General features: G+C 43.7%; 2 protein-coding genes across 2 annotated transcripts in view; both read left to right on the plus strand.

The window, feature by feature from the left end:
- Nucleotides 1–450: 450 nt before the first annotated feature.
- LOC308313869 (extracellular calcium-sensing receptor-like) overlaps nt 451–12582 on the plus strand; it is a gene marked incomplete at its 3' end in the record, with an annotated part of 196766 nt that continues 184634 nt past the window's right edge. Inside the window, exon 1 of the mRNA XM_080761196.1 lies at nt 451–596. Coding sequence (XP_080617322.1) covers nt 487–596 — 110 coding nt within the window. The 5' untranslated portion in view covers nt 451–486. The remainder of the gene's footprint in view (nt 597–12582) is intronic.
- Nucleotides 2139–9288, plus strand: LOC308314884 (extracellular calcium-sensing receptor-like; the record flags this gene model as incomplete). Its single annotated transcript, XM_080762654.1, has 7 exons — nt 2139–2399; nt 3435–3704; nt 4916–5125; nt 5514–5789; nt 7845–8072; nt 8175–8298; nt 8375–9288. 7 exons carry the CDS (start codon nt 2139–2141, stop codon nt 9286–9288), a joined length of 2283 nt encoding a protein of 760 aa, XP_080618780.1.

The raw sequence follows: 12582 nt of genomic DNA on the forward strand, positions 1-12582 counted from the left end.
ATGTTATAAGCCCTGCCCATATACTGTAGGTCTGCCTCTGCTCAGGTGGGTGTGGGTGAAATATTACGCAATGCCATAAGGTGGCACGCACGCACGCACGCACGCACGCACGCACGCACGCACGCACGCACGCACGCACGCACGCACGCACGCACACACACACACACACACACACACACACACACACAGGTGATGGAACATCACATACCGACACACACACACACACACGTACATCACATACGGGTGTCTGTGATGTTGGGGGGGGGGGTGGCACAGCACTGCATATAAAACAACTGGACAATGGCTTTAGAGAAAGGGAGGAGGGGGTTTCGACAGAGCAGGACAGACATGAGGGCTTCTCTAGTAACTCTACACATGCACCTGCTTTCATACTTGATGTTGTTCTGTCATTCCTCCCCTCCTCTGTCTTCCTCTGCGCCCTCCTCTTCTTCTTGTGAGTTACAGGCTCAGTTTAATCTCAACAGAATGTACAAGCCTGGAGACGTGGTTCTGGGAGGGTTGTTTCCGATCCACTTCTCCTATGTGTTCCCTGAGCTGTCTTTCACCTCCGAGCCACAGGACCCCACCTGCTATGGGTGAGTAATCTGAGTATCACACATACGGTAGCAAGCAGGCGGTCCCGCCTATAGCTATAAAGTGGAGGAGAGAGAGCATATCCTAATTTAAAATGTGTCTAGTTCACAGGATTAGAAACAATGTAGCACCCAAATATGTCAGTGACTATACTTTTCAAAGGTTATAGTGATACTCACAGGCACTACACCAGAGGGAGCCCTACTGATTTTAAACCCTGCCATTTTCACAGAAATATGGGAAAAAAACATAATTTCTATACTCGGCAGAAGTTCAGTGAAATGGCTTGCCTTCCAGCCTCAAGTTGATCAGTTCCTTTGAAAACTTTAAAAAGATGGTTGCGCGATAACATGTCCTAATTTAAATGTTAAGTATACTGACATTTTTTGTGTAGAATATATAAATAACAAAATGGGGGGAAAAAAAGACAATCCAGTTTTATTTGGTCGGTTTTTCAATGAAATTGTTCTTTTTTTTGTGTTTTTGTTTTATGTTTTGTTTGTTTTTTGTCTCCTGGCAAAATACAAAGGTATCTTGTTTGTATCTGTTTTGTATTGTTGTTCCCCATCCCCTTTCCCCAAGAGGACCACAACGGCTTTCTTGTGACTCTATCCTTTTGAATGTATATTCAATAAAGTAAATCAATCGATCAATCAATAGCCAGACATCTATTCCACAATCTCTGAATGCTATTAGAGATTCTGGAACTATACACCTACTGAATGTTATTAGAGAGTCTAGACCTATACAACTCTCACTCCAGGGGGCCGCATTGCATATTACTGTCGTAGAAAGAATAGCTGATCTACAAGCTCAAAAAGCGTCGCACCGCGACGTATTTTGAGCTTCTAGATCAGCTAGTTTTGCTATATTTCAATTGAAATTCTGAATAATCTTTTGCTATTTTTTTTTAATTGGAATCCCGAAAAGTAATATTTGTATTTAATTTCAAATGCCGTTGAACTGCCTTAAATTATAGTTATGTTAACATTAGTACAAATGCATTGGACGTGAAAAAAACATTCTAAAACTACTCATTAAGCTAATTCAATTTAGACATCATTAAAGTCATGTTTTGCATGTTTGAAAATGTAACAAATTGAAATCAATCATCATCATCATCATCATTCGAGTGCCCTCGAGATCTGCGACACAAGCTGCTTCCACTGCAGGTCTCATTGTTGCTGATTGCCACACCAAGTTCATTCACAGTCAGTCCTGTGTCCCTGTACTACTCATTAAGCTAATTCAATTTAGACTAAAGTCATTAAAGTCACGTTTTGCACGTTTGAAAATGTAACACATTGAAATCAATAATATATCGCATAACCTGCGGGCCACAATAAGTGATGGTGGGGGGGGCCGCCATTTGCCCATGTATGCCATAGTTAGTATAACCATGTTGTTTATTTCCACAAAGGTGAAAGTGAAAAGACAACTGTAGTGTAGTGTAGTGCGTAGTGCATAGTGAAAAGATAACCGATAACAAGATTATTGCTTTGCGTTATAGTTTCAACATCGCCATGTTCAGATGGGCCCAGACCATGGCGTTCGCCGTGGCAGAGATCAACGAGAACCCCGGCCTGCTGCCCAACGTCACCCTGGGATACCGCCTCTACGACACCTGCTACACCATCGGAGTGGCGTTCGGCGGAGCGCTGTCGCTGGTCAGCGGGAGAGAGGAGCACTTCCGGCTGGACGAGAGCTGCGCGGGCTTTCCGCCGGTGCTCGGCGTCGTGGGCGACAGTTGGTCGGCGCAGTCCGTCGCCATCTCCAGCGTGGTGGGCTTGTACCGAGTGCCCATGGTGAGTTAGCATGCTTATGCTAGTCATCTTTATAGCGTGGTGGTGTGTCAGACTCATGACTGTATAGGATTGTTAAAGGGCAAGACCACTTTTTTAGAGGTTTGGGTTGTTTTCTCACCTTATTATGGGCAAATTATTACATTCCATGAGTTAATTCGCTTCCATTGTAGCGGGGAAACGGCTCTCAAAGTCACTCTTTTAGCACATAAACGAACGCAACAAAAGCTGATTCTGACAGTTTATGACATCAGGAAAGCTCATGCGGTTTTATTTTTAATAAAAAATGTAAACTTTGTCTTGTTTTGAGTAATTTGTGTAGAAAGAAGAACGGAGCGAAATAACTCATGGAATGGAATAGTTTGCCCATAATAAGTTAAGAAAACAACCCAAACCTCTCAAAAAGTGGTCTTACCCTTTAACACATGCACCCGTATGTTACAGTACAGTGGTGTGTTTTCCAGGTCAGTTACTATGTTACAGTGCAGACGTGTGGTGTGTTTTCCAGGTCAGTTACTATGTTACAGTACAGACGTGTGGTGTGTTTTCCAGGTCAGTTACCATGCCATGTGCTCCTGTCTGAGTGACCGGATTAAACATCCGTCCTTCTTCAGAACGGTCATAACTAACACCGTCCAGGTGAATGTTCCACACTCTCCACTGACTCCATGGCAAATTCTTAATTTTCTTGTTTAACACATCATTATATTAATGTTCTTATTTTGATATTGAATGTCAAGTCTCCAGGTTTTCTTAAGAATATATGTATGACACTGATTAACTACTATACGACACTATATGGCACATTAGTGCTGGTGGTTCTCAAATGTTTTATAATAAGGACCCCCTTAACTCAGATATTGTACAAATGGAACCAAATGGACACATAGATAAAAAAAAAATGCAGCCACACACAAAACATCAGTGACAAACAAAAATGCATAACAGAGGGAGACACAACACAGACAGACAGACAGACGGACGGACGGACGGACGGACAGACAGACAGCTATTTATTCTATTTCTTCATCCAACCAGGTGCAAGCTATGCTCCAGATTATGCGACGGTTCGAGTGGACCTGGTTCGGGTTGCTCTATCACGATGACGACTTTGGCCACGACGCGTTCCACATCTTCCAGTCCGAACTGGCTCGGACCGGATGGGGGTGCCTGGCCTACGCGGAGCCTATTCCCTTGGACAGCAATCCCGCCGGACTGCAGAGGATCGTCTCTGTGGTGAAGACCTCCACAGCGCGCGTGGTGGCCGTCATCGAAAACGGGATCCGTGCGATTAAACTCATGGACGAGGTTGGGAGGTTACATGAAATGGGTTATATTGGAGTGATGATTGAAACTCTTTATTATGAATAATAACCCCTCAAGATGTACTGCATAGCATCTTGCTTTCGAGGGGGTCCTCTACTCAAATTAAATGCTCAGTAATTATGTATATTTAACGTCTCTTTTAAAAAAAAAAAATTATCCCACGATTTTGTAACCCAGTTTTCTTTTCACCCAGTGCCAATTATCTAATGTAATCCTGGGCGCTACACTTCCTCTGCCAACCTGGGGGGGCAGCGGACTGACCTCATGCCTCCTTCTATGCATGAGAAGTCCAAGCTGCTTCTTTTCACCTGACAGAGGGGAATTTCCCCGGACGGACGTAGCGCGTGGAAGGGACACGTTATTCCGACCAGTTCCTTTCCCCTCCATCAGGCGCCCTGGCTGGCCAGGTGGAGGTAGTTTTAGAGACCAGGATTACAGCATGTTTTTGTGAGGGTATCTACCCTAGGGGACACGTGGAGAACATGCAAACTCCACACAGAAAGGCCCTATCGCCAACCCCCGCCTTGGGTATGGGCACTGATGACGCGGAGGAGGGAACACGCCGCCAGTGCCCACAGCGTCCCCAGCGGGAATCGAACCCAGGACCTTTTAGCTGTGAGGCGACAGCACTACCAACTGTGCCACCTTATTTAACGTCTCTACACAAAACAAACTTCCTTCTTTAATCCCCAAACATCTTGGCTCCCATCGACAGATGGCAGATTACCGCCCACCCTAGAGCCTGATGGGCCTCCCTGACGCTTCTTCCAGTTACTGTAAGGGGGAGTTTTTCGTTGCCACTGTCGTTAAAGCAATGCTTGCTCAGGGTGGGTCTCTGCTCTACATGTAAAGTCTCTTGAGACAACTTGTTGTCATTTTGACACTTGGATACAATTTAATTTAATGTAAGTAACTGCTTTCCAAATTTGTGCAGGCCCTGGGTAAGCAAACTGGCCTGGCGGGGAGGGGGCGCATGCATTGGTCCGACATACTAACGGTGCAAAATGTAACAGTCCGACACATGCGTGGCTCCCGACATGTGCTGCCGGTTAAGACACATACGTGGCTTCCCTGTGAGGTTGAGGTTAGGGTTAGGTTAGAGTTTGTGGTAGCCGGGGTGTCGGACTAAAATCAAGTTGTTGTTGTTGATGTCATAAATGTTCTTTCTTGTTGTTGACGATGATCTCAATCAGGTGGTGAGACAGAAGGTGACAGGTCTCCAGTGGGTAGCTGGCGTGCAGTTCATAGAACACTCCAACGACCACAGCCCTGGGGTCTACATCCCCTACCTGAGGGGCAGCCTGGGGGTCTCCATCCGCCGTGGAGACATACCAGGCCTCAGGGACTTCCTGCTGAAAATACGGCCCGGAAACGACCCCGACAACAGCCACGAAAACACCTTGGTGAGTGTTTGTTTGCTTCCAAAGCTCAAAGTGTTTCGTCGGGATGTCGCGCTTATGGTCAGTCCCCAGTGTGACAACCCACATAGCTATAAACATTTTGTCAGAATGTAGACTATAGAGCTTAAGAGTGTGATTGTCCTGGAGAGTCTATTGCCAGTCATGCCCTTGTGGCTGCGGAGTCTACAGCTTCTGTATTATTACATGCTGGCTGTCCCCAAGATTAACTTAGTATATTTAAGCTGACATTTCAATTGTATGTCCTTTTTTAAATATTGTTTCAAAGAAAGGAGGTTGCACGGCTCGTAGCCATGATGAAACAATTATTTTTTTAACCAGTTTTTTTTAAATATTCAACAAGGTATTATAGGTCTTGATTTTGTTTCTGCAGGTGAGGCAGTTTTGGGAGCACACGTTTCAGTGTAAATTTTCACCCCTTCCCCCAGAGTGGATGGATGCTGGTGGAAGGGTGTGTAATGGACAAGAGGACCTGGGGACAGCAGAAACTAAACTCCTGGATGTGTCTGACCTCAGGGGCGAGTATAATGTGTACAAGGCTGCGTATGCTCTGGCCCACGCCCTCCATGACATGTTGCAGTGTGTGCCAGGAAGAGGGCCTTTCACTGGGCACAGCTGTGCCACTTTACAGACAATACAGCCATGGCAGGTGAAATTACAGTTCGCTAGAGTTTCCAGTTGGAACACTTACTGACATACAAGGATGAAACTAGTAATAATCGTCTTGAAATGATGCAGGCCTATATACGTTTCTACTTTATGTATTTGTTTGTTTGTTTGTTTGTTTGTTTATTTAATTATTAAATGTTGTGTCTATCCATCCATCTTCAACCGCTTATCTAGAGTCAGGTTGTGGGATAGCTCCATACGTCCCTTTCAAGAGCAACATTAGCCTTCCTCCTGGGTGATCCTAAAGGCCGATTGTATCCACAGTCGTATTCTTTCGGTCATGACCTACACTTCATGGCCATAGGTCAGAGTAGGAAAGAAGATTGCTCAGTAGACAGAGAGCTTTGCCTTCTGGCTCAGCACAGCGACTGCAATACCGCTCTTTGTGCTCCGATTCTCTGGCTGTTCTCCTCTCCGTCCTCCCCTAAATCATGAACAAGACCCCGAGATACTTCTTTACCTGAGGCAAAGTCTTGTTCCCTACTTGGAGTGCACAATCCACAGTCCTGCTGAGAACCATGGCCTCAGATATGGAGATACTGATCCTCATCCCAGTATCCCAGCCCACCATTCGCAAAAAGCAGTGAAGCAACTCTTAGCTCACCAAACCGTATACCCTCTCCACCACGACTTTGCATCAAGATCCTGTTCATGAATATTACAAACAGGGACAAAGCGAAGCCCTGGTGGAGGCAAATCCCCACCAGAAATGCATCTGACTTACTACCGAACACAGCGACACAGCTCCTGCCCTGGGGAATATAATATTGGATTGCGCCCATAACAAGATCCCCCTCAATCCATATTGCCACAGAGCCTCCCTCAACATTTCCCAGGAAGGCTGAGTAATGTGTGATGTGTCTATAGTTGACAGACTCTGGTCCGTCTTTTTAAACAGTGGGACCACTACCCCGGTCTGCCACTCCTTCGGCCTAGACTTACACACAATGTTGAAAAGACGTGTCAACCAAGACAGCACGTCACCACCCAGAGACCTGGATCTCGTCAACCCCCCAGAGCTTCGCCACTGTGGGAGTTGCTTAACTACCTCAGTGACTTCCTCCCGGGAGATTGATGCCGGTCCCCCGTCATCCTCCAGCTCTGCCCCTGTCCGAGAGGGTGGATCTGATCTCATTGCGCTCAGGCGTGTTCCTCAAAGTGTTCCTTCCAGCGCCCGACAACTTCCTGATTGGAAGTTGTCGAGTGCCATCTCTTCTGTACACAGCCTGGATGGTTCTTCACTTTCTCCTCCTACCATTTCCGATAGTTTTCCAGAAGCACGTTGGTGTCGCTCAAAAGTCCTTCTCCATAGATTATCCGAACTGTTTTGCCTCTGTTACGGCCATGGCAGCATGAACATTGTCCATACCTATTTAAGGTCACCAACCTCCACAGGGATGTCAGAGGAGCCCAGCCGGAGAGGGGAGTTAAAGTCATTCCCAGTTCATTCGCGCTACACAATTGGGTTTGCCAGGTCAGTTCCCCCACCATCTGAACCAAGTGATAAGTTGACAGTTCAGCCCCTCTCTTCACCCGAGTGTCCAAAACATACAGCCTCAGAGAACATAAGATCTGTTCTTCCATAGCATACGGTCAATTTAAATCTTTGATTGCAGACTAACCCCCAAGTGTCTGCAACTGTTTTTAAACATGCATGCTACATCACACGATGAGGAAATGTTGCTGTTCTGTTTTTGTTTATTTCTTTGAAATCTTGTAAGATGTTGTATCTCGACAACACTGCAAATGAGGGTGACCTCAATGTCTTTCGAGATTTTTTTTTTCTTTTTTGGATGAATGAATGAGATCAGATACGATTACACAATCAATCATTTACCTTCGGCCTAGGATGCTATCCCTGCTCTGGTACCAGAGCATGAGTCTCCATGTTTGAATGTTTGGGGTTTGTTATAGTCAATCCATGACTAGCACAGAAGTCCAATAACAAGTCGCCACAGTGTCACAATTGTATATATATGGTACACCTTATAGTGTTTTTAAGTGTATTTTTCCTACCATTTGTCACCATTTATAGCTTGTGTATTACCTGCAAGATATCAACTTCACCACATCAGCTGGTGATCAAGTATCATTTAATGAGAATAGTGAAGCCTCACCAATCGTTGATGTCATGAACTTGGCGTGGCTCGCAGATGGAAGCACAAAGGTTCAGAATGTAGGTTTGTACAAGAAGTCAGAATCAGCAAGAGAAGAACTCATCCTCGATGAAGACAGAATCTTCTGGAACTCTGAAACCAACAAGGTCACTTTGGCTTTCTAAAATACCTGATGTTGAGCACATGATGTAAATGCAATTTAGTTTAGAGTTTAGACTGACACTGATCACTGTTGCTTTCCTCTGTAGCCTCCTCGGCTAGTGTGCAGTGAGAGCTGTTCCCCTGGAACCCGTGTGGCCAGAAGGAAAGGAGAACCTGTCTGCTGCTTTGACTGCATCGCTTGTTCTGAGGGAGAGATCAGCAATGAGACTGGTAGGTTCATATTATGTATGTAGAGTAGGTTATCTTCAGGCTGATACTGTCTCTTTGATCATCTTTTCTTTGTTAGACTCTACAGAGTGCACAAGTTGCCCAGAGGACTTCTGGTCCAGTCCCCAGCGTGACCACTGTGTCCCCAAGAGTGTGGAGTTCCTCTCCTACCACGAGCCCTTGGGAATCTCCTTGACAACCATCTCATTGATAGGCACACTATTCTGTGCCATTGTCATGGGCATATTCATCTATTATCGAGACACACCCATGGTGCGCGCCAACAACTCAGAACTCAGCTTTCAACTTCTGATGTCACTCAAACTGTGTTTCTTGTGTTCACTCCTGTTCATTGGCCGCCCCAGACTCTGGACTTGTCAGCTGAGGCATGCAACATTTGGGATCAGCTTTGTGCTGTGTGTCTCCTGTATCCTGGTAAAGACTATGGTGGTGTTGGCTGTGTTCAAGGCCTCCAAGCCTGGGGGTGCAGACATTCTGAGGTTTTTCGGCACAATACAGCAGAGAGGAACAGTTCTGGCTCTCACTTCCATCCAGGCAATAATCTGCATAGCCTGGCTTGTGTCTGCCTCACCGACTCCTCATAAAAACACACAATACAACAGTGATAAGATAGTCTATGAGTGTGAAGTGGGATCAACAGTTGGTTTTGCAGTGTTACTAGGTTATATTGGTTTACTGGCACTCCTCAGCTTCCTCCTAGCGTTCATGGCAAGGAATCTTCCAGATAACTTCAATGAAGCCAAGTTGATCACCTTCAGCATGTTGATCTTCTGTGCCGTGTGGATAGCCTTCATCCCGGCATATATCAGCTCTCCGGGCAAATATGCAGATGTGGTGGAGGTATTTGCTATTTTAGCTTCTAGTTTTGGCATCTTGGTGGCGCTGTTTGGACCAAAGTGTTACATAATCCTTTTGAAACCTGATAGAAACACTAAGAAGTCCATCATGGGACGCAGTGCCACCACGACGTAGAAGAAGAAATTCAATGATAAATTGATTATTATATTATATTATATTATAATGTTTATATAATATATTTGATTTCTGATCACCTTGTTATGTAGTAATATATTCTGTTTTTATTCAAAAAAATCTAATCAGAGATCCAAACATCTATTGTCTATAATTAAGAATGTTGAATTGAAAGGTTCAGCTTAGCCTTAAAGGCGCAGTGAAACGGAAATGGTGAACAACATGAAAATGGTGTTTCCACATGAAACACCGGTCTGAAGTTTCTGAACCAATCAGAGTGTCGCATCCCTTCAGGCGATGGGACGGTAGCTAGGGACGGTAGCTATGCTATGCGCTACAGCGTGGTATGTGTTTGTTTACAAATCAGACGGTCGCCCAGCACAACCAGTTTACTGTTATGTGGCTTATTTCTACCCTATAATGTTTTCAGAAACATATTTTAGCGTGATGATTAAGTTGAAACCGAGTAATACACTGTCTGAATGTTATCTTGAATGGAAATAAAAACGGAGTAATCTGTAATCAGAAGCAGCTGTGTTGCATGGATGCGCAGACATGGGGAATTAAACTGGTGAGCTTCATTTTTATTGGCTTTTATCGATGTGTATCTCTACACGTCATCACGCAGCACGTTTTCGTTTTAATAAATAAATAATACAATCGTTTTTATGGACCTTTGATATAAAAACACACAGAAATGAGAATTTTCCCATTTTTTTGGCATCCATTGTTAGGTATGCCCATATGATGACCACGGATATGGTCTAAAAGTGTGAAAAACGTCTTTTTCATTTCACTGCGCCTTTAAAGATATTTGTTGACTTTAGACCTATATAGATTGTAAAGAATTGCACCTCTTCATTATCTGTGGGTCAAATGGGAGACAAATTATGTATTTAAAATTTGCAAAGTTATAGCTATTATAGTCTATAACAGCATTATTTTTTTATTTTGATAGCATCTGTTTTCATTGGGTAAAAGCTGCTTTGTGTGATACCGTTTCACACCACTGGTCACAACAATCTGTGAATAAATTCCTTACCAAGAAATGTCTTCATCAATGTGCTTGTAAAGGTGTCTAAACACATCTCACAATATCACAAAGACTGAAATTCAGTTTCCAAATCTGAAATCTGTGACAGCTGCTGAAAGTTGGGGTCCCATGACCTTATGGAAAAAAGTAACTCAAATGTTTTACTTGAGTAAAAGTATCAATGCTGTAATATAGAAAGTGTACTTGTTGAGTAAAAGTACAAAAGTGTTGCCATGCATCAAAATGTACTTCAATTACCAAAAGTACAGAATGTCTCATCAAGTTTTAAAATAGGTTCAAAATAGCAGATCTACACGCTGGCTATTTTGAAGTGGTTAATGCATGGTTTGTAAATTGTAATAATAATCAAAATCTACAAAGTAAAGGAACTAAAGTTTTCAAATAAATGCAGTGCATTAAAAGTACAATATTTGTCTAAATTTACTTAGTTACTTCCCACTGCGTTAAATTAATGTGACTTATTGTGGCATATTTAAAACACACCTTTCATTTTTTAAGGGGAGCTAGCCCCTCCTATATACAGCTTTTGTCCTCGCACGGCTCAATATTTTGACATTGACAATGAAAGGAGAAATTAAGGTCAAATGTCAGCCAAATATTACTTTAGGCACGTGCCCACGGGCCCTTGGGCACAATTAAGGGGCCTAAAAAAAAGAAATGTCACTGCTAATCCGAATGAAATAAATGGTGTCTAAAAAGATTAGTGTTTTATTGTTGGTGAGAATTAAGGCAGCTGAAAAGTGCAACATGTGTAAAGCAGCAACAATGCGCTTGATTGGCTGTAGTTCAAGGTGGGTGGGCCCACTGGGCCAGGGGTTCTCAATGTTTTTGGCCGGAAATGCTTTGGCAATGACTCGGGACCCCCACCCCCCTCCTGACCCCCAATATAAATGGACTGCTACAATAACCTTAATAATAGAGACAAATAAATACTGAAACCAAATATAATCATTAGGGAAGGTGTATGCATGTACTGTGTACTATGTAAACTCTTCAAACTCTTCCAAAATAATTTGGCGACCCCCCGAGGGGTCGAGACCCACGGGTTGACCCACTTGACCTCATACTAGGCTGTATGAGGTCAAGTAGAGAGGTGATTCTGGTGCAATAAAAGACGTATACGCCCGCCATCCAGCATTGCTTTGTTTTCATTCTGCATGCGTATAGTGCGTCAGGTGGCTTGACAAAAAAAGCTAAAAACACTGAAATACACTGGTGCTTACTATGTGGGTCAAATAAAATTAATGTGTTCGTTACTGCCTGGCTGTCACTCTGGGGTGGTGTAGGCGACCGGGAATAGGCCAATAAAACAGCATAAAACCATGCCAAAACTGCCCAAAACAGCCAAGATTTTGTGCCGCGTGATACACGCGCACACAAAGATTTACACAAGCTTCAGTGCCCTGCAGGGGCCCTCAGAGGTGTTAATCCGGCCCTGCCATGGGCAACTTTGACGATGGAGAGGGCCACTATAATGCCACACTCACTCCAGAGGGAAACGTTGCTACTATTACTGTCGTAAGCAAAAATAGCCGATCTACAAGCTAAGATCAGCTTTTTTTTTCCTATATTTGAATTGAATTATTTTATTTGCTGGAATCCTGAAAAGTAACATTCTTATTTTATTTCAAATGCATTTATACTTGTGTTAACTTTATCAACTTAATGCATTGGACATAAAAAAGACAATAACAATTTCAAATACTATAGTCTTGAAATAGTCAAATAGTCATATAGACTGAAGTAATTAAAGCGGGTCATTGTAACAGCTGAAATCAATAGTATATCAGTGTTAACCATGAGGGCCACATTAAGTGAAGGTGAGGGCCGCATGTGGGCCCTGGGGCCGCCAGTTACCCATGCATGATGTGTACGATGATAAGAGCGCCCCTCACTTCACATCACACGGCTTGTATTTTCTTTATATAGTTAGCAACCGTGTTGCTATATGATGATTCAACTGTAATAAACAGACAGCTTATCAGACGTGAGAACACGACCGTACAGTACATCATCCCATGGTTTCTATCAACAGAACGCCTCGTAGCAACACTGACGTCCATCAGTGTGTCTCCAGAGAGACGACTGCTGCACGCTGTGTCCACGTACTCACGTCCAGCCTAACACAGCTTTCTCCTGGACATTCAAGTCTGATACTTTCTGCACCAAGGTTATAATAGTTGTGTATATGCTTCAGTTTTAGTTTAGTTTTGAATATGATTTTCATCTAATTTAGTTAT

The sequence above is a fragment of the Protomyctophum bolini genome, assembly GCF_963924005.1.
Source record: "Protomyctophum bolini genome assembly, chromosome: 4".
Classification (NCBI taxonomy): domain Eukaryota; kingdom Metazoa; phylum Chordata; class Actinopteri; order Myctophiformes; family Myctophidae; genus Protomyctophum; species Protomyctophum bolini.